Source organism: Aythya marila (assembly GCF_965140915.1).
Source record: "Aythya marila genome assembly, chromosome: 1".
Lineage (NCBI taxonomy): Eukaryota > Metazoa > Chordata > Aves > Anseriformes > Anatidae > Aythya > Aythya marila.
In genome coordinates this window covers 30,693,632-30,720,169 of record NC_139042.1, presented here as the reverse complement: position 1 = coordinate 30,720,169, position 26,538 = coordinate 30,693,632, and the positions used below count along the sequence as shown (strand labels likewise).

The 26,538-nt window shown below is 38.6% G+C and overlaps 2 protein-coding genes across 9 annotated transcripts; one reads left to right on the top strand and one right to left on the bottom strand.

Annotated features, from left to right (window-relative positions):
• Positions 1-644: 644 nt before the first annotated feature.
• LACC1 (laccase domain containing 1) lies at positions 645-26,213 on the top strand. 8 transcript variants are annotated; one of them, XM_082784680.1, is made up of 7 exons: positions 645-819; positions 11,191-11,282; positions 21,024-21,613; positions 22,861-23,042; positions 23,510-23,675; positions 25,375-25,600; positions 26,016-26,213. In XM_082784680.1, exons 3-7 carry the CDS (start codon positions 21,046-21,048, stop codon positions 26,188-26,190), a joined length of 1,317 nt encoding a protein of 438 aa, XP_082640806.1. In that variant the 5' UTR covers positions 645-819; positions 11,191-11,282; positions 21,024-21,045; the 3' UTR covers positions 26,191-26,213. The 8 variants fall into 8 exon arrangements, with proteins under 8 accessions (XP_082640806.1, XP_082640811.1, XP_082640810.1 ...); XM_082784685.1 differs by lacking the exon at positions 11,191-11,282; XM_082784684.1 differs by lacking the exon at positions 11,191-11,282 and having other exon boundaries at positions 645-836.
• Positions 7,123-26,310, bottom strand: CCDC122 (coiled-coil domain containing 122; the record flags this gene model as incomplete). The annotated part of the gene is made up of 5 exons (XM_082784688.1): positions 26,206-26,310; positions 14,738-14,868; positions 12,335-12,733; positions 11,068-11,184; positions 7,123-7,275 (listed from the first exon to the last, which is right to left on the bottom strand). The coding sequence occupies exons 2-5, from the start codon at positions 14,849-14,851 to the stop codon at positions 7,123-7,125; spliced, it is 783 nt and encodes a 260-aa protein (XP_082640814.1). The 5' UTR covers positions 14,852-14,868; positions 26,206-26,310.
• Positions 26,311-26,538: the final 228 nt, after the last annotated feature.

Below are 26,538 nucleotides of genomic sequence, written 5' to 3'. Positions count from 1 at the left end.
GTGGGCCGTGAACTGGTTTTGCTACATCCACATTTCCGGGGAAGTGTGTTGCACTGCCTCTGAAAACCTTTCTGCCTCCTGCAAAGTAGACAATTAAAAGACAACTATTTCAGCATTGCTTGGAATTCCTCAAGTCACTGCCTCGACATGACTCAAAGCTACACGCTGCAGCTGCAAATATGATCCTTTTAATGAAGGATCAAATAATTACTTTGATAAAGATATATCCGTGAATTTTAGAAAACTGGTTAATTCTGAAAGATTTTTTTCAGCCTTACACTGATGCATGGTACAGCCACAATTCTTCCCCCGAAGCTTCACGTATGAACCACAGCAGAAGAGCAGGCACTGCATACTGTCACAGCCTCATGCACATGGCTCTCTGAAAATGTGTCCTCTGTTTTGATGACCAAAGTAAATTCTGCACCAGAGGCAAAGCAACATAACATCAGTGACTGTCTCCAGCCCACCTTCCCTTTTCTGTTGTTTACTGAATGTAGCCTTGATGGGAACTTGATGATCTTAGCAGGTACTTTTCATATTTTCTAATACACTTCCTCTGCTTCAGCACCAGAGGTTGTTGCTGGGTCACGTGAAAGGGTTTCATGTGGGGTGTCAGCTTACAACATGGGGAAATCCTTCCCTTTAGCACCCATCCATACACATTCCTGCATCATGTGACATGATCAAAAAAAAAAAAAAAAAAAGAAGGCTGTATTATTTCCCTGTTGTGTGGAGTTTCGGTGGTATTTTCCTACTCGTTTACATTATATCGTTGGAATCGATCACCAGTTTCCTCAAACTTTTGCTAAGTGGCAGGTAGGACTCACTGGTTGGTAAGTTTTCTCACACTCTTATTAACATGCTTGTTGCTGCTTGCTGTTTGTTTTGCTCTTCAGAGTGGGCAGTCACTCCTCTTCCTTCTGCCTGCAGAGCGCCAAAGCCCAAAGTTCCCGTCTTAGCCCCACACCCATCCTCGGAAATGATTGATATGGGTTTGGTGGCGTGCTTCTGCACTGGGAGCTGGGAGAGCCTTATGTAAAGAGCACAAAGTGCATTCACTGAGCTATTCCCCGAAAATCATAAATCATTCTCCTACTGTCTGTGTTTGCTCGTTAAGGGGAAAAAATGCCCTGAGATCAAGCTACTACTGTTCAACGTCACTGTACCAAGAAAAATCCGCCTCAACAGGCTTCCAGGATTTGCTGGAACTAGACACTTTTATAGAAAGCTGCATATATTTCCTTTTTCATATCTTGGATAGAATGCTAATAGTTTAGAGAAGACAGTAACTTTTATTTCCCTGTTTCTGTTGATTTTTTCCCTGATGAGTTTTCTCCTGGTGAAGTAGAATTCACTAGTAAAATGTTTGTGCCTTTCTTATTTTTATTATCTATCTGTTAAATATTACAATTCTAAATTTGGAATGCTGCACATGGGAAAATTTGTAAATGCTGTGCGATACAAAGTTCTGTTTAATCAGAAGTGTGCCAAATGCATTTCATCCTGTAAAAACTTAGCACACTAAACAACCAAATGTACATTCCAGCTGTACTCAGTGACTAAACTTCTACAAATTCGGTGAAGATAGACAACAAAGCCTCAAAGTTGAGAAATGAAATTTGCTTAGGTGTCCAGGTAGTTGAATTAATGCACAAATAGTATGTTTATGTGGGATAAGAGCCCTCAGCTGGCATTTAACTGGGATGGTGATGCAGGATGACATTAGCAGTTGGAGCTTATATCCTCTAACAAGTTATTTCAGAGATGGAACAGACTTCTTGGAAGACGGTGGCCTTCATTTACAACATTTACAAATACAACATTTGTATTTAAGAGTTCATACTCCATGTGGTTGGAAAAGCATAAGTAAAATGGATTAAGGACTGACTAACACATTCCCACAAACAATTGTCAAAGAAGCTGCAACATATAAGGGGGTATTTACACTAGGACTCTGCAGACATATTTATTAGGACCAATACTAATATTTTTATTTGATACGGAATATAAGATAAACTTAGTTCCAGTATAATTGCTAATGGAAGAACGGTTGTAAATAGCATAGACATACACAGCAAAATAAAATGGTTAAATTTTATCTATATTTTGTGGCAAGAAAATTGAGAAACAGATTTGATAGCTGAGATACCTTAAAAATATTAAGGACTCCAGTAAACAAGATCATGAGCTTTCTTGGGAAGAACAGAGTCAAAAGGAGTATTAGAAAGTTTAGGCTTTGGATGATAGGAAAGTCTATGTAGGAGAAGGAAACCTTTCCTCTGCATAGAGCTAACTGGAGTATTACATACACTTCACGTGTTCACCTTTGTTAAACGATTCTAAACCAGTTAAAAAGATGTGCAAATAAGCATGGAAGTTTCAATGAGATACTGAAATTTACTGAGAACAGGTTATAAAAATAATACAACAACAAACAGGTAAAATGTAGGCCTAAGTTATTTACTAAGTTATTTATTTTGATATTAATGAAATGTCTTGGAAGTGTGTTGATACAAAGAAATTGCCTATTACCCAGAGAAATAATAATGAAAATTTTTCTTGGTCAAAAAGAAAAATAAGGTGTGAAATTTTCATTAAGTTAGAAGGTTTGGATTGTTGTCTAGAGTAGTTTCAAACTGGTAGTAAAGCACAATGTCAAACTGTGACATTATAACCATGTTAATACAATAGTAAGCATCAAAGTAATTTCTGTTAATTTACTTTGTGTAGCTGCTAAGAAATGTATCTTCATGCACTGGTTGTTCTGGTACAGAAATAATTAGAAACTGACTGTGAAAGCAGTACAATGTAATGTCACCTTAATACCAGCAGGACAATGTCACCTTAATACCCTGGGTGAGAATTTTGGATATTGTACCTTTCTGGGGGATATACATTAAGATTAAGCTCTCATTCAGATTTGACAGTCAATAACTTTGACAGGCTTGAACAATTTAATTCAGTAAGCAGACAGTGATTTATTTATTTTTTAATCATTTAGTGGAGAGAAACTACCTGCTATAAAGTACACTTACTTGACTGCATGGCTGAATAAATTCAAATTTGAAATGATACTAAACAAATAAACAAAAAGAACAGTTAATCACTGAAACTAACAAAAACGCAGTAAATTCTCAAATTCTCTAGAGCCCTTTCTGGAAGATATGCATGAATCAAATATCAGCTGTTTAGCTGTGCGTAGGGAAGACAGTTGTTATTGTTTCAGTTATGTGCAGCATAAATGACCAAAGTTCTGTTGGTGCTTTCTGGATGGACTTAGAAGCAATGAATGAATGAGTCACATCAGAACAGAAAGGTAACTAAGATTGGGGTAAATTTTCTGATGTCTCTCTTTTTCTTCATTTAAAATAAATCAGATTTAAAAGTTCTAACCAATCAAATTATTCTTATCACATTACAGTTACTATAGCATAGGATATTGAGGGTTTTATTTCTACATTATTGTGTTAAGGAAAGTAGCCTGTTCCATAAAATCATAGAATGGCTTGGGTTGGAAGGGACCTTAAACATTACCTAGTTCCTTCCAGCCCCCCAGCCATGGGCAGGGACGACACCCACTAAATCAGGTTGCCCACGGCCTCATCCAGCCTGGTCTTGAACACCTCATCACTGGTCTCCACCTGGACATGTAGCCATTGGCCACCACTCTCTGGGTGCAGCCTTCAAGCCAATTCCTTACCCACTGAATGGTCCACCCTTCAAATCCTTCTCTCTCCACTCTGGAGATCAGGATGTCATGTGGGACTGTGTCAAAGGCCTTACAAAAGTCCAAGTAGATGATATTGGTTGGTATTCCCTTGTCAACTGATGCAGTCACTCCACCATAGAAGGCCACCAGATAAGTCAGACATGACTTGTCCTTGGTGAAGCCATGCTGGCTGTCTCATATCCCCTCCTTGTCCTGCACCTACCTTAACATTGCTTCCGGGAGGAAATGTTCCATGATCTTCCCAGGCACTGAGGTGGGGCTCACAGCTCTGCAGTTCCCTGGGACTTCCTTTTGACCCTGATTTAAAATGGGAGTGACGTTTCCTTTTTTCCAGTCACAAGGAACTTCACCTGACTGCCAGGACTTTTCAAATAAGATAGAAAGAGGCCAACTCCATCAGCCCATTCCTTCAAGACCCTGGGATGTATGGCATCAGGCCCCACAAACTTGTACCTGTTCAGTTCCACCAGGTGGTCTCAAAGCAGCTCTTTGCTTGCAGTGGGAGGGACTTTGATGCCCCAACCAAAGCTTGCCCAGACGTTCTGTGATTCGAGATGTTGGAAGCCTGACTGGCAGTGCAGACTGAGGCCAAGAGGTTGCTGAGTACCTCAGCTTTCTCCATGTCTGTTGTTACCTGTTTTCCCCTCTAACCCATCAGAGGGGGCACCCTCCTTGTCCCTTCTTTTCTGGCCAACGTACCAAGAGAATCCCTTCCTGCCATTCTTTGCATCCCTCGCCAAGCTCAGTTCCATCCATTCTTAACCTCTTTAGTCTTAACCTCCAGTCTTAACCTCTTTAATGAGCTCATCTGCACTGGTGAGCACCAGGCCCAGTGACGCTTCTCCTCCGGTTGGGTTGTCTCATACCTGGGCCAGGAAGTTATCCTCAACACACTCTGTGAGTCTCCTGGATTGCTCACAGCCTGCTGTGGGGCTTCCCCAGCTCACAGACAGGTGGTTGCAGTCCCCCGTCAAGGTGAGAGCATGCGAGCATGATGCCTCTTGTAGTTGAAGCTAGAAGGCCTCATCAACAGCTCAGGCAGCCTGTGGTAGACCCCAGCCACAAGGTGTCCTTTATTGATCCAGTCCTTAACTTTTACCCACAAGTTCTCAACCTATCTGTGGCTGCTTCTCAGAGGCATCTCTTTGCAATCAATCCATTCCCTAACACAGAAGGCTACACCCCTGCCCCTCCTTCCCTGCCAATCTCTTCTGAAAAGCTTATAGCCCTCTATTCCACTGTTCCAGTTGTGTGATTCATCCCGCCGTATTTCCGTGATAGCTATCAGGTGATAGCTTTCTAATTGTGTCATCTTGACAGCGCCGTGGTTTCCAACTCCTCCTGTTTGTGCCCCATTCTGCGTGCGTTGGCGTGGAGGCACTTCAGCTGGGCTATCAGTCATATCACCTTTTCAGAGAAAGCCTTGCTAATTGCTTTGGGACAGTTCCCAAGTGTTTCCCTGTTGTTTCCTAAAGTGACAATGCTCCCAGGTTCACTCCCGTCACTCAGAAGTACATCCTCTTCCCCCACCACATCTAGTTTGAAGCCCTGCTAATACACTCTGCCACCTTGCTGCCCAGAACACTCTTATCCTACCTGGTTAAGTGTGCCCCATCCAGTGTCAGCAAGCCTGGTCTGTCTGAAGAGTGTCTGAGATCACAGAACCCAAGACTCTGAGCATGGCACCAGCCACGCAGCCAATAGTTCACTTGATCCATTTGTCTCCTTCCTCTTGGGTCCCAGTTTCCAACTGGGAAGACAGAGGTGAACATGAACTTGCACTCACGATCCCTTCAACATCTTTCTGAGGGACATAAAGTCCCTTTTTGGTATTTTGGAGCCTCTTTATTCCAAGACTCATTTGACCCTACATGTAAGAATAGGAATGGGTGCTAGACTTCTGGCCTCACCAAGCCTGGTAGCCTCTTTGTAATATCACAAATGCGGGCCCCAGGTAGGCAGAAAACCTCTCCAGAGAGATTATCAGGATGGAAATAGTAATTTGGCTGATAAAGTCATGAGGGAAAACAACCATGCCAAACTAACCCGAGTCTAACAACTAAAGTTGAGAGAGAGCCTTCATGAGTCAGTATGTTGCTTCAAATCACTTTATATTAAATAAAATACACAGGTAAATATAAGTATCCATGAATATATGAGTATCCAAAGGAAATTAATATTAGCATTTCTTTTTAATGTTTGCTTTCCTACACTGACAACATATAGGCAGTTTAACAGTTTTAATAGTAAACAGTTCGCTAAAATGTTCATTTTCTATTCAGGTGTAAAGATACATTTAAATTATGTAATACAATACCTCAAATAAAAAGCTAACTACATTCACAGAACAGATAAATGTTACAGGTTACAACCAGACAGGACTATTACCGTAAGTGTAAGAACAGACAAAGTACTGTAAATTCCTCAAACGCCAAGCACATAATAAAAACAAGGCAAAGAAAAATATCCACTACTCTCTATTTTAACAAGAGCTTTTAATATGTGGTCATTTATGTTGAGAATAATCTCACCTAATATTCAGCACTTAGGTGTTAGATGACTAGTATTAGTTCAGATCCTCTGCTCTGTCAGTTCCTCTAAAATCAATGATCTGCAATGCATTACTGTCTCTAGATGGCGAATTCCATTTTAAAAGCTGTCTGGAGCTTTTAAAAGCTCCTCATGTATTCATTCCTCTTTACTAACTACTTGGGAGACATATGTTTGCCAGTTGAAATCAGCCTGTTTGTACCCCACATCTGAATACACTTGTTGCCAAGCCTTTTATAGCAGGAAAGCCTATGTCCACCTTGTCCCCCACACAAGGACATTCTGGCAGACACAGGGCAAACGGGCTGTGATATCATCTATATGAATTTCCTGCTCAGCAAAATATAGGCCATCAGAGCTTTGATAGCCCAAGAAGGCAAATATATGCTGATACTGTTTTTTTCTGTAGGAAAATAAAAGTAGATCTCAATCTTCAGAGATCTAATCAAATAGAAAGGAGCTCTTCAAATGTTGTTTGTTTGACTTTAAAGGAGTTTTAAAATAAAATTGGCACATACTTTGTAAACACCTGAAAATACTGATAACATAGAATTATTGATAACATAATATTGATAATACTGATATTCTTCTCCTGGCCTTAAGTTATTCTAAATATTTCAAAGCATTACAGATTGAGCTCTGCCTAGTCTGGGTCACACAGTTAAAGTGAGAAAAGCTTAAATAAAAAAAAAATAGATAGATAGCTATTGGACTACTTCACTGTTGTAGCATTCCCAAAAGAAAAGAAAACAAACAAAAAACAGCCTAATCTGTCTGGAAAGTATTACCCACATTATTGTACCCCATTGTAGCTTCATTAGGTTATGGTTATGGTTACTCTATAACTCCACTACTCCAAGACACTTTCTTAGTTCTGCTGCCTTTTTCTCCATCTGCTGAATGTTCCAGTGCCATTGTCTTTTATTTGAATGGAGTTTGTTCAGCTGGCAATGCAAACGTTTTAGAATAGCATCATATCTCTTATTCTGTACCTGATAAAATAGAATAAAATACACATCAAATGTTTTTTCAAGTAAAATTGTATTTACAGAGGTGGGTTCACCTCACCTAACTGTGTAAGTGTGGATTCTGACATTTGACTGTGTCATTTCATGATGACTTTATAGATACCGAAGAAACACAGAAACATCTAAGAAGCCACTCACCTGATTTATTGCAGTTATCTGCTTTAGGATAGTATCAGTCATCTGCTTTAGAGCAATATCAGTCATGTCTCTTTCTCCCATAAATAAATAAATAAATAGATAGATAGATAGATAGATAGATAAAAAGAAAAGAAAAAAAGGCTGTTTCCCACTAAGAGCTTAGGTGACGAGTTCAGTGTAGAGACCTGTTTTGTAGATGTTTAACAAAATAAATCCCACCCAAAGATTCATAAGCGAGCATCTTAGAGCTGTGGCAAGACTTTGTACGTGGACCACTTCAGGTTCCAGAGTAAGAGGTGAGAAAGGATGAAATTTTCATTCTTTGACAGCTGTGCTTGTGTATAAGTTGGAATACAAATGAGGTAACCTAAACGTAGTAGCACCTTCACTGTTGCAATGCACTCAGAAAGGTATTTTTTGCTTAGTAAGGCAAAACTCTAACAATTCAGTACCATATCAATTTTGCCCTCAATGCTGCATTATTTTGAGAAGTATTGCTCCCACAGGCAACCCTGTAGAGATTTGCATTCTGAAGTGTAAAAATGTGAGATATTTATTGTAATAAAAATGTAAATATTGCCTATTCACTTAAGGAAAATTGGCTTCAATCTAATTTGAATGATATTTGAGTGGTAGTATTTAACTCTTCTTACGTCTGCTTGTTGAAACATTATGGTTTATTAATTCCACACATGACAGCATAGAGCTGCAACGGAATTACATTGCCAGTGACTTCTGTAAGTCTCATTGCTTACATTTCACATATAACTAAGTAACTTCTTCACTTTTGTTTCATTAATTACACTGCCCTGTTTTACTGGTGATGGGCTGCCTAGCTCTCCGCTATAATCCTTCACAACTTTTCTAGGGATGCAGTCAGATTCAGTCATCCAAATGAGTGCTTGCCAGATCTGAACATTACCAAGGACTACGTCACACAGCTTTGAAACATTTATGACCAATATTATCCACGCTTCTTAGAAATGTGTCTCTAGCTTCTTTGCTGGGAATTGTCTGGAACATCCACTAAGACGAGGAGCACTCATATGCTTACTGAAAACCAGAGAAGAGGACTTTGCTCTTTTATTAGGCATCGTGTACGTGTAAGTTAATCATTAGAAAATACATTGTCTGGGCACTTGTGGAATCTCCACCACTGGAGTCCTTTAAGCATAGGATGGACAAACGCCTGTCAAGAATAATAAAGCTGCACGATGATGTGGGGAAAAGAGAGCAGTAGGAGAACAGACATTCTTTAGAGCTTTTCTTTTCTAATTAATTAATATTACAACCTATTTTCTATTATTTGTGGTTGTCTTGTAGTAGTTACTATGACTGAATCGTCATCTCTACAGAAGTAATCACCCTCATCTATTGACCTTTCCCTATCCAAACCTGGGAATTGGCTAGGCTTTTTAAGAGAGAGGTATTGGGGCTGTGATTTAGGAAAGAGAATGAGACATGGCCTACAGAATACTTAGACATTCACTGCTACCCCTGTTATAACAGGGATGCTTCCCCTGTTTAGAAACTAAGTGTACAGCATACAAATTAGCCATGTCAGAGCACAGACTTTCCTTGGAAGAAAGGAACCTTAAGGGACAAATTTCCTTGCAGAAAGATGTTTCTTCCATATTTTCTTTTTAATTTCCAAAGTTCACCTTTTAATGATTCAGAACATCTGCTTTAGAAAGGCATTCCAAATCACATTCCTGGACAATGTGTTTACCTGGGGAAATTTTTGTGGGAAACCTGAGATAACACTTAGGCAAAGTGGGAATTCAGTCCATGCAGCTTGAGTACTACCTCTCACCATTGCTTCAACAGGAATTCTGTAGGCATTGAAGTATAGGGCTGTATAGGGGCAAACTTTGACGAGTGCTTAAAATCATTGCTGAATCAAGGCTCCAAGAAACTCTACAGCAACAACAAACTTCTTAACCAGACATAATGATTTCCTTTATCTGAAGGCTCAGAAACCTGGAAGCTCACATCTTCTCTGCAAATTTATGAGGGGAGGCCAGTTACTCCTGGCCCAAGCACTGCAAGAAGCTGAAAATCCATGCAAGATGTAAAAGTACTATGACAAACTCTGAAGCCTTGAGGTGGGGTCAGTTTGTAGATTGACACCTGGCTTTTGAGGTGTGACCTACCCTACATGTCTACAATCATGTTTTGATCATTAGAGACCTATAGTATTATACATACTATAGAAGTCCAGAAAGACTAGGTTATGTGGCTCACCTGTAGGTGCCATGAGCACCTACATTTGGCCAACTGATCTCTTGACTTTATTAATTGGACTGACTACACCTCCATTGATTATAATGGGAACTGACTTGTGCAGCCACTTACACTGAGCCAACCACTTTTAGGTGTCCTGAGCCAAATCCCAACCTTGCAGCTCAGTGGATCTTCATCCACATCTCCAATACCTCCCTTTATTCACATGCTTGCACTAAGTATTCTTTCCTGGCTTGTGCTGAGGGCTGCTGGGTATTAATGTTTCTGCTTGTTCATTGTTAGTTTGTACATTAAAAGTTGGACTATTTTCTAGAGAACTCTTAATAGAAAATAATACCCTGAAACATTTGATTTTTAATCCTGCTTCCTTCTGAGGCAGAAAGATCTTATAATCCAAACAACTGAAAAAATACATTAACCTTCACTACTTAATTGGTTCTGATAACAGAACAGAACATTATTTTTAGGCTGCCTAATTTCAGCATGGATTTAGAGAACTTTATTAGGAAGCTGTTGCCTTGGTAATAAATTATTTTTTCAGACGCTGAATAGCAGAGACTAAAGTGGCTGTGCTTTGCTCTTCAGTTTAAAAATTCTCTGCCATTTCCCATAACACAAGTGATAATTCTTTTTTTCTCCGGCATTTTACAATGGCAATAGAGCTAACCCCAGTTCTGTTAATCTTTATATTATCAAGCTTTTATCATTACATTTTGTGGAATTTATTTGAATTAACAAGATAAATGATGTGAAACTTCCAAACTAAAACCCATGCAGACATGCAAAGTATTTTAGTATAGAACAAAACATAAAATAGAGTTCAATTACCTAAAGAGAGAAGCATTTAACTATTTATCAGAATTTTATCTTGTCAGCTACATATTAGCTACTCTGTTATCTTTAATTTAATGTCAACTCAAATTAGAGAGATTCATTGGAAAACCATTTTCTTGGTGCAATTGATTCTCCCATTAATGTGGTATCAGGAACCATGAGACAAGTCATGAACAATCAAGTCAGTAGTGAGATTTAAAATATTTCAAAAGTATTACAGAAATAACAAAACAGACATCTTACTTTACTACCATTCAGTGACACCTTTCATTTCAGAACTTCATTCCAGAAGTTAAAAGCTGAACTCCTTCTTGGGAGACTTTACAAAAAATGTCCGTAGCTTTATTTTATCTCACAATAACAATTAAAATCTGAACGTTAGAAAGACTAGCAATACCAAGAACTTAAGAAAGCACAGTTACTATGTGTACTTGAATAATGTATGGCCAGCAACCCTGTATAAAGTACTCCAAATTTGATCTGCACTATCCACCTTTTATCAGAGAACTGCAATTATATTATTTTATTGAAATGACTCACCTCGATTTCTTTTCTAAGCTTAGCATGCATTTTTTTTTCTTCTTCCAGCAAATCTGTTTTTTTATTGATGAACTCTTTCACCGATGTGATCTCCTTTTTTAAAAGTGTAATTTCTTCCTGCAGGTTTAAAACAGAGAAATCCCCTTGTTTAAAAGGTTGCGAAATACATCTTATTACAACTGCCACCTTTTAACAGACTCACTTCATTAATAAAGGTGAGATAAATATCTTTATTACACAATTGCACATTAAAATAATCGTTAGGAATTAAATTAATAATTTAAGAATCATAATTAAAATTGATTATTAAAATACTTAATAATATGGTTTTATGTACTTTAAAAGATACTCTCTTGCTCTAAAATATACAAACAACTGTAACAACACAGAAATCTGAATTCATTTGTATGCTTATATTTTTGTTTTAAATTTAATTTACTGCAAAATCAGTGAATATTTCCTGTAATATTTGAGATAGTTTTCTTTCTCACAGGCAAATACAATGTTTATAGTCTTCATGTATTGAGATTTTAAAAGTCGCCTGTTTTCATCACTATACTTGAATAAAGTAACACCACGTTTTCAATAACACAAGTTGCATCATGGTGGCAATTTGTGACTTCATTTCAAATTCATATGTGCTTGCTCACAGATTGGCAAAATTTTGTGGTGGGGACTTCCAACATTTTAGCATGTAATAAGTCTTGCAATTAGGCTCTAATAAGAACAGCCATGTTAGACTGAAACACCAAAACAAATGAATGCTTTCTGCCTCCTCCTTCTTATAATTTTCTTATCAAATCTACCTCCTGTAGGCAAACAGCTCAAATGTAGTTCATTATCTGACAACAAAGTTAAACGAGAACTATGCTCTTAGATAAAAAGTATAAAAACATGGCTATATTCCATTGCCGAAAAGTGAACACTGAAAAGTGTACATGTAACTTTATCCAACAACCCACATAATCCCACAAATCACTTGGCAATGATAAACTTTAATTTATAACCCTGTAATTATTTTCTTAGCTGAGTTCATTCAATCTCATAGAATGAAGACTTTAAAATAATATGCAAGTAACTGGGGCTGATGATTTTTTTACTGCAGACTGATGTCTTAATTTCTTCAATTAATTTATCCTTTTAAATGATTCTCTATTCCCCTAGTCAATCCATCGTGGATGTAAACTTATTAGACAAAATAATCATACTAAACTATGCCAAAATTAAATCAATCAAAATGAAATCAGTCAAAGAGGAAATATAGTACCTGCACTTGTTTTATAAGAGAGCCTTCTGGATTCTGGAGATCATGCATTAACCCCTCTTTCTTTGTCTTCAGCTCTGTGACGATGGCTTTCTTGTTAGCAAGCTCAATCATAACTGGCATTTTACTTTCCATCTCCCAAAAGAGATTTTTATGAGCCTTTATTTTTTCCCGATATTCAGTATTTCTTGCAAATATCATCTCATACTCTTCCTGTATTGTTTCTGCATCAAACCTCAGCTTCATATTTTCAAAATATAGGGCTCTGACTTGGGCCTCCAGGTTTTCGCAGTGATATTTTGTCACTTCTATGGCATCGTTTTGCAGATGTATTTCCCTTTCTGTTGTTTTTGTTTCTAACAGAATAGAATTCATTTCTTTTTCTAGTTCCTGAAACTTAGCCTGTAAAATATTTCAGCATTCACTTAAGAGCATTTTTATTTGAGAGGATACCAGGTATCAAGTTAAGCATTGTAATTTATATTTCTTTAACAGAAACTTATCCTCACTTTCTTAATGGGGTTTGAATTAAAGATATTATTTCCTAAAATCATCACCTTAGAGGCATAATGGACAAATATCTTGGACTTCTCGCCTTAGACTGAGCCTAAAATATGAAATGAAGTATTCAAATTACTTTGATTTCCCCATATTTACAAGATACATAGTACTTGATGGACCAAACCCAATCTTAAAGTTTGTTTAACAGAATCTCTTTTTAAAAATCAAACTAAAACAACATGGTACCAAACCCACAGTTCCAGGAAGCAGTACTTCATGCCGTCATAAGACGGGAGGGTTGAATTGCTGCCTCAGAAATGTTTGTCTCTCTGTTGACTACAGAGGTAGCCTAGATGACTAATATGGGTTTAACATCTGATTTGTAGGTGATGCAAGTTTGCTGTGGTGAATCCCACCCTAAGTAACATCCAACTATTGTGTATTAAGTGAGAGAATGTGCACTGTGACTTATGCTGCCTATTATATTTTCTCTAATGGAAGCATTATGTGTGCCATGAAGTATCCTATTCAATGCTTTGAACAGAATAAGGCATTATCAACTGTTAAGAACAAAATGTTTCTGCATAACTTTTAATTTGGAAATCCTGGGTTACAGTTTTAGCAGGATCAGTATCACTGCCACAATTTACTGGAGAAAAGACTTTCAATTTTAGAAATTACGTTTTACATATCTACTGTGACACATACACATGGGAATAGACTGGAAGATGAGCAAGCAGTTCCACATTCAGTTCCCAACTATTTTATTTAGTTGTTCTTCTAACAATAATGTTTGTATAGAATTTCCTAATGTTTGTGTAAGAAAAAGAAAGATGTTGGAGAGGAAGATATGAATACATGAATTATCTAGGACTCTAAAGTTCTGTGGGTTTTTGAAAACTGAAACTCTTGTTTTAGTTGCTTGATCACAAGTTAATTGTTACAACATCATCATATTATGTCACAGTAATATTATTAGGTATATATATTACAGTATATTATTAGAAGAAATCTTCTTGCAAGGTGTGGCCAGTTATTAGACCTTCCTAACCAATAAAAGTCTCCACTGCTCCTTCAGAGAAGTTATCTTTGTGCAAAATTTCAAATATCAGTTATTTCAGTTATCGGTTGTTTCAGTTGTAGAGCTATTTGCAGATGTTATAATAAGATTTCCTTTTGCATTCTCTCATGCTCAAAATCATCTTAACACTATTGTGGTTTTCCTCGTACTTAAATATATGTCTCTTGACAGACATTTGGCCTCAGAGTTTAAATGACAATTGAAGGCTTAACAAATTCTGTGAGAGATTGTAACAGAAGTGATTATTTAGTCTTCAGGAATACTACACAAATCTAATGTTTAACAAAATAATTAAAAAATAAAAATAATTAAAATAAAAATGGTATTTAACGACTCTTTAGGACATTCACTAAACATGCAGAGAAAAAATACTCTGCACAAAGAAAAAAAAAAGTAGTCTTTACACTAAGAAAAAATGATAGTTTTGGAAAACCTGACAAAAAGGATGCTTTCTTTTTTTTTTTTTTTTTCCATTAATTTCTTAGCTAATCAGCATGAAAAATACAAAAAGCTCTAACTTTATATTGATTATTTAATGTTTTGGCTGTTTCAGATTTTTTTCTCAAAATAATAATAAATAAAAACTTCTGCTAAAACACTCCAATGAAGTCTTAGCTAAGGAGTAACCTTCCAAATAATGATGCACATGCAGTTTCAGCAAGGCTTAAATAACACACAGAGGAATAGAATAGCTGCCTTACGCTTACTTAAATGCAAACAGTCAGAAAAAAAAATGTACAATCACCTTATCTTGTTCCCAGGAATACTTCCTGAAATAATTAATAAATTAAATTAATTAAACTCTTCTAAAGAAAGCTTATTACCTGTAATTGGAAAAGAACTGCTTTGTTTTTTTCTATCTCTGATGACTGTAAATGCTGCTGCTCTGCAACTTGTTTTACCACTTCAGTTAGTGACTGATAATTCTGCTTGGCCATTTTACACAAGAGCTGACCTACAAAGACATGAAAGAGAAGCGAATTGTGTTATCAACATTTTATTTAATTGCTAACTGTTAATGTAAAAGTACAATAGTACGAGTACAAATAGTAAGGACATCCTGATACTAAATTTTGTTTAGCTACATATACATAATCCTATACGCTCAGTTTGGTTTTGTTCATTTTTTATTACCAAGAGGTAAAGAGGTTGCCAATGGGTACATGCTCAGAGACAATGACTGAGAATTAGAACTCTCACTTCAGAGTTTTATACCATAAAATACTACAGTGTTCTTCTGGCTTCTGCAATGAACAGATCCTTACTTTTTTAATCACATAAACACGGAATCACAGAATGGGTGAGGTTGGAAGGGACCTCCAGAGATCATCTAGTCCAACCCCCTGCTTGAGTAGGGTCACATAGTGCATGTTAATGTAGTCATCTTAAATGCAATTTAGAGCACTTCTTCATACTTAGCCTGAATATTTATATTATTGCAGTTACCATACTGCAGCTGCGTATTAAATATACCATATTTCAGCTGTGTATTAACTATTAAACTATCCTTAATTTATGACAGAAAGCAAACGGAGAAAGCTGTCGCACTGGAAGCCACAAACCAGTTTCACAAAGAAATCCCCAATGACTAGGTAACATTTAGTACTATCCTGGTATCACTTCAGATAGCATAAATTAATGAAGATAATCTGTATTGTAATAGAAAGTGAAACTAAACTGTGTTGAAACCATGCAAATGTGACTTGACACAAAGTGCACCTTCGGTATGTTAGGTGGCACACAGGTGAACTGCAAGTTGGAAGGCTTGGCCAGGAAACCGCCTTTATCATTTCGAATTTAGGGCTGTCGATACTGTCGTGCGGCCATTCCTCATTTATCTCCTCTACCGTGCTCCCCCAGCACCTTCAGCACGGAGAAACCCTTCCTCTTGCAGCACAGAACCCCAAACACCCAAAAATCGCAGAGAGGTGAGCAGAGCCAGGCGGCCACCCCACACGCTCCCGCCCCCTCAGGGCGGCTGTAATGGCCGCCCCCACGCCTTCCCGCCCAAACCGCCGGGCATGGGGCGGTGGGGAAGGAGGCGGTGTGAAGGGGGGCGGCCATTGCCGGGGAGCAAAGAGCGCTGAGGGGACGGGGGGAGGGCGGCTGTGCCTGGCAGGAGACGGAGCTGAAGCTGAGGGAACGACGCAGCCCTGTCAGAAATGGAGTTGAGGCTGCGCCGTGGGGCTCAGAGGGGAAGGGTGGGCTGGCTTGCCCTGCGGTTGGGGCACGTTTATGTAGCTCTTCGGCGCTTTTATGTACCCAGAGTTAGTGAGCGGCGTTGTATTAAACTGTGTTTTCTGTCATAATTTGTTAGTATTCAGTGTGCACTGCAGAGGACCTGAGCTTTTCTGAGTGCCGTTGAGTTCCAAGAAAAAAAAAAAACTAAAATGTTGGAAAAGACCTCCACGATCATCTGGTCCAACCATCCCCCTACCACCAGTGTCACCCATTAAACCATGTCCCTAAGCACCACGTCCAACCTTTCCCTGAACACCCCCAGGGACGGTGACTCCACCACCTCCCTGGGCAACCCGTCCCAGTGCCTGACTGCTCTTCCTGAGCAGAAATGTCTCCTCATTTCCAACCTGAACCTCTCCTGGCACAACTTGAGGCCAGTCCCTCTAGTCCTGATGCGCAGTTGTGGACCCATCTTGCCTACACAGATATTCCTCACAATTCCAGGCTAAATAATTTTAGCATTAAATTACACTATCTTTATAATTTAACAGCTCAACTCTGCATATGGTGCATTTACTTCATCCCTTTTATGAGATGGCAGAAGCTCAGTATAATACACCAGCTGGAGAAGTAATCCCAATTTGTCATTTTCAGTATTGTTTTGTATCCTGACAATTTTCAGACCTTTTCTTTATCCTTCTATAGCACTCTGTACTGAAAATAATCCCTGTAAGTCTTTTTTTTTTTTTCTCTTTAATCTGATTAAAGGAAAGAAAAATGCTTTGTTGGTCTCTCTTTGCCGAGCCCCTGCTGTTAATTTTTAATGCCATGCCCTAGTTCAGCCACATTTGACAGTGGGCTGAAAGCCTCAAAGATAACTGCTTTCTGCAAATCTCATGAAAATTAGAAATGTACTTCATGTAAACTTCCTCTGCTGGGCAGAGGAAGGACAAGATAGCCACATCAGTTCCCTTTGGGACTGAATGAGAGAAGAGTTCAGTTCTCATCCCTTTGCCCAGTGTATGCTGGAAGAAAAAACAAGAAGGGAAATGGCAGGGGACTCCAGAGGTATGTCCTGGGCCTGGCAGAAATGTAGGTGTATTTCAGTTTGAAGGGAAAAGAGGGATTGGAGTCACAGAAAAGCAATTTGTAGGAAATCCAACTTTACAAATTCCTCAGTTCGTAGAAAAATTATTATACTTATCATTTCTATGACAATGATTTTAACACAGCTGAGAAAATGTATTTACTATTATATGATTCTTGGACAAACCCTGATACAAATGCCTTGTTCCCCTACTTGCCTTCTGACTGTTGAATTGCCCTGTCAAAACACTGGCTTTTTTCACCAAGCGCTGCAAAATTTCTCGCTGCTCCAAAGAGAAGTTTCCTTCCCCATTTCAGGCAGTGAAGACTGGCATCTCTTAACCCCTATCGGAGCCCTTCTGAATGTGCTTTTTCGTGCCTGACTGCTAAATCCTTCACTGGAACATGCCAGCACGCGTGTCTTGCCTTACAGATCTCTCAGAAAAGGAAACTTCTGGTCTGCACAGGTGTTCCCTTAACTTCTCTGTCTTCTTGTTCTGCTTTGGCGTGCCATATGTCTCTGAATCTGCGATTGTGCAAAATGAATGCACTGGCACGCGTGATGACAGCAGTAAGCTACATGGCAGGGTTAATGCTGCTTCCGGGTTTAGTCCTTAATCACGGTGATGCCTTCAGTACAGTTTGTTATTTCCTGGGGGTAGTGACAGCAACAAAGCAGGGTCTCATCATGAAGAAGAAATACAGGTTCCCACTCCAATCTTACCTAGAATCGGAATTTCCATCTTGTACAAGTCAGCTGCAAGACTGACTGTGCGAAGTGAGATAGATATATAAAGCTGGCAATGTGTGTTTGTAACAGATGATATCTTGCAAGAAGTTAAAAGAGTTGACTGCCTGTTGTAAGTAATTTCTGTGTTTGAAACTCTTGACTTATAAAAGCTGTGTGTACTTCAATTTTTTAATTTTAAGTGCTGATTTCTCTTTCTTCCACCTTTCCTAAGTACCCTTAAGTTAAGAGAGGCGGAATGTTTTGTTTTAATCCAAGTTAAGAGGCTTTTAAATTGTTTGTTTGTTTGTATTGCTTTGTTGTTGAAATTTTATTGCAAGTGTGCTCGTATGCCTGTTGATTTGGACTGCTTTAATGTTTTCTCTGGGCATCTCTCTCTGGCATGATGTTAAATATTTCTTTCCTTTTCTGTTTCCCAGAATAATGTCAGTTCTCTGAGTTTCTGTAAGATAAGAAGATCTATAGGACTCACAGATGCAGGAAATTGCCAGCAATCTCGTCTAGACCAAAAGAGAATTTTCAGAACTGGACATCTGGGTTTTCTGAAAGATACTTTTTAGATGTCTTTCTGGGCTGTCTTTTCTCTACCACCTGGTTTGACGTCCTTCATAGTTTCTTTTCTATGTTCACTTTGCATTTCTCCTTTTCACTCTTGATCCCCTCCTTACCTTTCCTCGCTTCTCATCATCTGTCATTTTCTTTGATTTTATTTTCTTGAAGCCTGTGCTAGAGAATCTTAGTACTCTCCAAATTTTTGTGCAGTTTCAGGGAGTGAGTGGAATGGCTGACAGGTGGCCTTGGCTTCAAGTTTGTGCAAGTATTTGTCTTACACTGTGTACTGGAACGCACAACTCCTTTATAAGAGCACTTAATGCTCTCTGATGCAGTTATGTGCAGCATGAATTTCCATTTAACACGGAACCTAGAGCGTGTTGCTTAAAACCTGAATAACCATGCATGCATTTCTAATAAGTCAAAGCGTTGCTTTGCTTGGCAAGCCCATATTTTGAGACGGGTTTTGTTTGGGGGACTTAGAAAGCAGTCATGAATTTCTATTACGAGTCTAAGCAAATTTACTTCTGACACCAGTGACCTCAGTTGAACACTGTGATGCAAAACTGGAAGGATACGAGGGTGACTCAGCCCCATTGTTCCCTGTGTGTACATCTCAATAATTGCTTCTGTGGATTTTTTGCAATGCATAGACAGCTTATTAGCAATGCAGGCAGCTACCTCTCCCTCAGCAAACACTTTCCTTCCACCCTTTATTTGGTGGTATTTTCATGGGGAAGTGTGAGGACAACAATGAACTCCACTTACTTTCTTCTGGTGACGTATCTGAAGTGGAGCAATAATCTGTTTTTCCACTACACCCCTCTGTTGTACTACCTTTGCTGAGGCTTTTAGCTATAGTTAGGTTGGGACTTGTCATATTCTTACTGACCTCCCACAGAGTCAGGGTAAGGAAAGAAATTTCTGGATTTCCCAAGTCATGATGTTTGATATGAGTCTGTTTCAACACTGTTTCCCTTGCAAGATGTCTTCTCTAAAATCTGTTATCAGTTGTGTGCAAATAACACCCTGAGCAAAATCGAGAGTCATAAATTCCTTGGCAGATGCTTTTATCTGCTGTCCCATTTTGATGCTTTCCGTTCACCTGTTTTGATAGTGGCTAATTAATCTTTGTAAGTGTTCAAGTCGCAGAAAGGAAAACATCATTTTCAGTCAGGATTGTTTTTCTTCCAGTCTGGAGGAAAGAACAATGAAGAAAATAAAGAATGCATTCTGTAAAACCTCCTCTGAATAAACAGTCCAATAAAACAAGGGTCTATGATCAGATATTAATTTGTGTTCATGCACAATTCATTCCTGTGCAGAGAAATGGCAACATTAAGGAATAATCTAAATAATTGTGGAGTCTTCCCACTGGTGATAAAGCTGAGTCACATTCGTCCCAGATAAGGCACAGTGCTGAGTCATGAAATAGCCATCTGCTCAGGTTCCCAAAGAAAAGGGATCCAGTCTTATGAGCCAGACCCCTAGAAGTTTTCACTGGGAACAGTGAAAAATCATCAAACACAGAGAAAATAAAATAAGATGCTTTTAAGGCAATACATAAAATATGCTCTCATAGCAGAAAAAGGAAGAAAGAGATAGGCAGGTTTCCAAAGCAGACAGGAAGGAAGTCCAGAAGAGAAGGGGGGAAAATAACAACACAGAAAAATGAAAGTACACCATGAGGCACAAGATAAGCCATGAAGACAGGATGGTTTTGAATAATCTCAATGCATCTTGATTTCAGAGCAAAGACTGCAGCTAGCATAGTGAGGAAACTGAAACCAGAGGCTGCGCATGGTGTTTTATTGTTTTCATTTGGTTGTGTGTATTTCTTGCATTACTAGGTAAAGTTTCGTTATCCTGTGCTGAGCTCCTGTGTGTCCTGAGAAGAAGAACTGTGCCTAACACATACCCCTCGATGTAGAAGCCAGAAATGAGCAAATTGATACTTTTGGTTATGCAAAAGGGAGAAGTGTAAAAAATCTTGCAGAGGTCAGCGGGAAAGTTGTGGCTGTGCTTTGAGCCCCACAGCCATACTGCCAGGAAGGGTATCAGAAATGAGCTCCACCTCAGCAGTACGTGTGTGAAACGCCTCAAAAAAAAATGTTCTAGAAAATCTTCCAGTCCCAGCAAGCTGATAGCATGAAAACCTTCCTGTCTGATTAGCCTTACAGGAGGTCCGAGCACTCAGAGGTCAAGAAGATCATTATGTTAATGTGGGGTAATTGAATCAATAAATCTAGTATTTGGGACGAGCCTTTTCTCATTTCTGATCTGGGATAAAACTGAGGTAAGTGTGCTGGTAGGGAAATTTAAATAAATGTAAAATATTTCGCATTTTCTGTAATTTTCTTTTGCTGCAGTACTTTTTCTGCGTTTTCTTTTAAGGCAGTGGAGCATATCCTAAGACAATAATTATAGCTATGTCACCTTATCTACACAACATCACTAAATACTTTATTAAATGCTTTAATAACATAACTCTATGTGTTTGGAGTAATGGCGTCATCTTGGATTTTTTTTTTGGCTATTTGTAGGAATCTTTAAATTGCTTGGACTATGGTGGAAGCAATACTGATTGATCTGTTCAGCCTCCCAGCCGTCTTGCAGAACAACATCCAAGGACTGCTATGTAGGACGCTGGAAACTATTGAGAAGTGCTCTTCCATCCCTGCTCCATTTATTTATGTCATGTGCTGCCAGGTGCAGGGCAGTGAAGGGAAGGGTGAGCAAGATTCCTTGCTTCCAGCTCTGAGAGACTTCCAGAGTCTGCAGAAAAGACTTGAGGTGGTACGTGCTCTGACTACAGCTGCTGCGTTGTACACCATCAAACAAAGACTTGATGAAAAGGACATAAGCAGCATTAAAATTATTCTCCCTACCTTAAGGAAAGAATTAATGAAAGTATACATAGACCATCTCTTTACTCCAGTCTACCAGTTTGAATTTGAGGATTTACAGGTGGCATCAGATTGTAATAACCTACAGATAACTGAACCTCAGAGTGAAGAGCAAACACTTTCCACACAGGACGTGGCACTCATCCAAAGTGAGATTCAGACGTACTTGGAAAGTCTGCCGAGTCTGAAGGGGGAGCTCACCATCCTCAAATCTTCCCTGATCCCAGGTAAAGTGGACAGCAGCTAATAGATTTTATGTAGACTGTTCGCAAGTATATTTCTTCAAGGGAATTTCAAAATGGGTAAGATTTGGAAATGTCTTTAGGCAGCAAATATCTCTATATAGTCCTGTAATAATGTCTGTAAGAGGGAAGGCGTCAAAGGAGATAGAGCAAAAGTCTGTTCCAGACCTGGGGCATGATCAGTGGAAAGAGAAGCCTAGGTTTAGCATTATTACAGGCAGTAAAATCAGTTCCACTCTGTCTGGGGATTACACACTTTGGGAGTTACCATCATATTCTGGAAAGACAGGATGAGAGCTTGGCCCAGTCTTCAGCCTTATGTGCTCCTGGTTAATCAGATTCATGTCTCAGTGTCCCTGCCGTGGCATGACCCAGTTTACTGCAGTATGTCTCTCAATTAGTGTAATTATGGGGTCTTCTGATTCAGAGGGAAGCTGAGGGGTTTCCTACTGCAAAAATTTGGAACTGTTTTTCCCTAAAAACAGGTCTTAAATGACCAGAACCTGAAAGGCACTCTAGTTACTTAAAGCCGTCTGCCTTCATTGTCCTTCAAGTTTTTATCTGTGACTTTTGATCAAACTCCATAAAAGACATTCTGAATCTCAACTCTGATTATGTCACAGAGCATGTCAGCTATTAAGATAGCAAAAAGCAGTTCTAAGAGTCTCTTTGTTCAGCTTTGCCATGCAGAACCCTCCCCCTACCAAAAAACAAACAAACAAACAAACCCACAGAGATTCTATTTGGTGCACGGGACCACAATAAAGTCTCTACACTGTAAACACAGAAGATTTTCCAAAAACACTAGTTCTTGATCCTCTCAGTGTACTTCAAACAGATGTTTGAGATTGTGTGAAGTCTTGAGAACTAATATTTAATTTGCCACAAAAGCTTGGGAGATGCCACCTTGGAATGTTGCTTTAGAAATAGATTCTCCTTGTCCTCTGTGAGTTGCCTCTTCTCCAGGATTTGCACTACAACTCTATGAAAAGCCAGGCAATAACTGCCAGAACTCCATCTCACTCATACCCCTCTATCTAGACTGTAGAGGATTGTGATTATGAGCAAGAAGGAAACTTAAAATCCTTCAATTTAAATGTCAGAGTTAAATAGGAGGTAAAGCAGCACTCAACTGGTTTGACCAATTCCAATTATCTTCAGTATAAAGCCACATAATATTTGGACTTTTCTTTTGTTAAAAGCAATTGTTTGTTGTCTTTTTGCCTTGTCAGATGATATCTTCCTCCATGGATTCACCACAAGGACAGGTGGGATCTCCTACATACCAGCTCTAAGCTCCTGCAATCTCTTCAGCAGTTCTAAGAGGAGGGACCCACAAGTTGTTGTTAAAGAAAATCTCCGCAGGCTGGCTAATGCTGCAGGATTTAACCCAGAGACTTTTCACAGAGTCAAGGTACCATATCAAACACTAGATTTACATAAACTGATCAAATCTTCCTTCGTGCATCACTGGCTAAAACTGTAGGCATTATTCTTATCTTTCTCAGCAAGAACTTGTGAAAGGCAGGCCAATTAGAACATTTACTCTGGCAGTTTATCTGTGGGAACAGCCATCCCAGCTATCAGCCATTTGGTGCAATATGGAGAAGCAGCACTGTTTCTTCCAAGTATATTCTAACATTTGACTTACCACAGGGTAGAACAGTCAGATAAATGATCAGCGCAGATTCTCTTAAAAGGAAACAAACAACACTTCTTTGGTGTCTTTCTACAGATATATCTGCATGTCATTTAAAAAAGGGAATGCCTGATTTCCATGCAGAGCAGTTGGTGCAGAATAGAGTGTTTTATGGACAAAAAAAACATTAGAATGTTTTTTACTGTCTCATCACTGTGCACATTCTGTTTTTGTTTTGACAGACTGATCACGCTAATGCTGTGTGTGTTATGGGAAAGACAGAGCCTGACAGCTATGATGGAATAGTTACGGATCAGAAAGGTGTTACAATAGCAGCTCCAGGAGCCGATTGCATACCTGTACTGTTTGCTGATCCTGTCAGAAAAGTCTGTGGTGCTGCTCATTCTGGTAGGAATTTTAAGTCACAGAAATAAAAATAACTAGAAGACCCCTGTTAAGGGACAAAGAATTAAAAATTAGCAACTGAAGGTGCAACTAGCCTTGGGAATAATTTGTTTCCCAAGCTATGAAATTGTTTGATTTTATAGCTATAATAATAATAATTTATGTCTTTATACATTTATTTTTCTGAGCAGGTAGCCAAAACCAAATAAATCCTTTCTTTGCCCCATCAAACTTCATATGTAAAAAATGTCCTTAAAACCAGAGCCCTCCCCCCAAATCATTTTGAATCAGAAGAAATATTTGGTTGACCCAAACAATGAAAAAACAACTGAATTAGGGATGGTTAGGTTAGGACAACCTGGGGAAATACTTGACTTCAGATTATGCCCAAGCTGTTAGGCTAGAATGTGTATACCATAGTGAAATTTTAGTTTTGGGGCTGTTTTATTAAAAGAAAAAAGATGTATTTATGAGGTCAGAGGGAATGTATGGCTTTGATGCTAGTATACACCTTCATATACACACTTTTATATTTGTGAATTTTCATAAGGGGATAAAAACTTTTAATTTTTCTTCAGTAAAGTTGTTTTCTCTCTAGGTTTCTCTAACCTAGTATACTTAGGTTAGAGAAATTAAACGGAACAAGAATTCTACCATGGCTGTCCTGGAGGGAGGGGAATGTTGTGGTTTTTAATGGGGAGAAGGGATGGAAATAATTCTATCCACTCTTGAAAGTTTTAAGGGTTTGAAGTTTTACACTGTTTTGCATTAAACCTCATAGCTGTCAAATATTTCATTCTGTAGTTGCGCCTTTCCTTGCTGCCTCTTCATCTATCTCATCCTGCCTTCCCTGACTCACCACGCTGTTCCTCCAGCCCACACTGCTGCCTTCTCTAAGCATACCTCCAATCTCCAGTCTGAACTCCCACATTCCATCTCCCAAGTTATGGCCCTCATTCCCACATCACATTCCTTCCAAGGTTCTCAGTTATCTTATAGTTTTTCTTGCCTAAATCCTTTTCTTCCTGGCCAGCCCTGCTTAAATCATGTTTAACTTGAACACGTGTTGCTCTGCATACAAATCCAGACAATTAGGTATAAGGTCAAGTCAGTCTTTGGATGTTGAAAAACATAATAAAAGTTATTAGGATATCCTATCCATCAGAATGAGACACTCCCTGTGCAATGCAAAGACCTCCTAGGACTCAAAATGAGACATAAGAACTCAAAGCTCAACTTTCTTCTACTTGTTCTGAACGGTGACAAAGTGTGAAGTCTAAAGCTAGAGACTTAAGCCTCCTTTTTTTTGTATAATAACAGTAAAAATATTTTTACGATGTTATAAAAATGTGTTTTTCACTGTAACATATTTCTATTATGATGTATTCTCACTGAAGTGTTCCAGGATCAGATGAGCTGTAATATATGTTCTAGCTGCCAAAAATGGGACACATGAAAGAAGGAATTCAGGAATCCTAATCCAAACTCTCCTCTCTACAACTACAAAATGATGACAGCATAATCATATCACATTATCCTATCATATCACCATATAAAATCATGACAGTTGTTGATGTGTTATTTTTTAATACAGAGAATTGCTGTATCTATTCATTTATACTCTGAATAATAACATGCTTTTAGTTATTATAAAATTCAAGAGAAAACTTACACTTTTTTTTCAACCTCTTACTTCTCACAGGATGGAAAGGCACGTTGTTAGGAGTTTCTATGGCCACAGTAAATGCAATGGTATCTGAATATGGCTGTAACGTGAAAGACATCCTTGTGGTCCTGGGCCCTTCTGTAGGGCCTTGCTGCTATAAACTACCTCACGAATCAGCTAAAGAGTTTCACAGAATTGATCCAAAGTGTGTGAGACACTTTGACTCTGCAACTCCCTACATTGATATTAGAAGAGCCACAAGGTAAGTCTACTGAGCACGTTTCCATGACATACACTGTTTTTGTGTTGCACTAGAGATGACAGCAAAAGAACTTGTAGTGTTAATTCCACATTAATTATCAAAATAGAGTATTACCCAGCAGTACTATGGTGAGGGTCCTCACCATCTTAAAGTGCTCTCTAAGTAATGTGCAGAGCTGGGTTTCAGATATTATTTTTATTATTATACTGGCTTCTGAAATATAAAAAAATGCTCAAATTATGTATTTTAATGGTTGCAGAAAAGCAATTTTTAAATCTAATATTGGGGGAAAAAAAAAGTCCCAACTACAATATTGGCACTTGACCAACCTTCAATTGGTACTTGAGGTGCTGTCTGAACGATAGGAATGTAAAGATGTACAACAATTCCTGTTTTCTGTTTGTCTTTCTTAAAGGATTCTTCTTGAGAGTGGTGGGATTCTTCCTGAGAACATCCAAGATGATTCTGTCACAGACCAGAACCAAAATATCACATTCTGTACTGCATGCCACCCTGATAAATTTTATTCTCACTTTCGTGATGGTACTAACTTTGGCACACAGATTGGCTTCATATCAATCAAAGACTGAGATAGTATTTCTTACCCTGGAGTAGTATTTAGACAACAAGTCTGGTGTGTTGACTGTTATCCTGCTCTCCTGGTAGATTTTTTTCGTTGTTTCTTTCATGGACTTGTGATGGAAAGAGTAAACAGGCCTTAAGATTCTTCTGCTTCTTCCATTCCCTGTCATTTTGAAGCAAGAAGAGATGTCTAAGATATGGATCCAATAATTCTTGTGTGAGCCACGTTCCAAAGGAAAAAAGGACAGCTCCCAACAGTAACAGTAAAACACACACACACACAAAAAGCAAGCAAACAAACAAAAACCAACAACAACAAAACCAAAGCCTTCATTATCTTCTGGATGAGTCTTCTG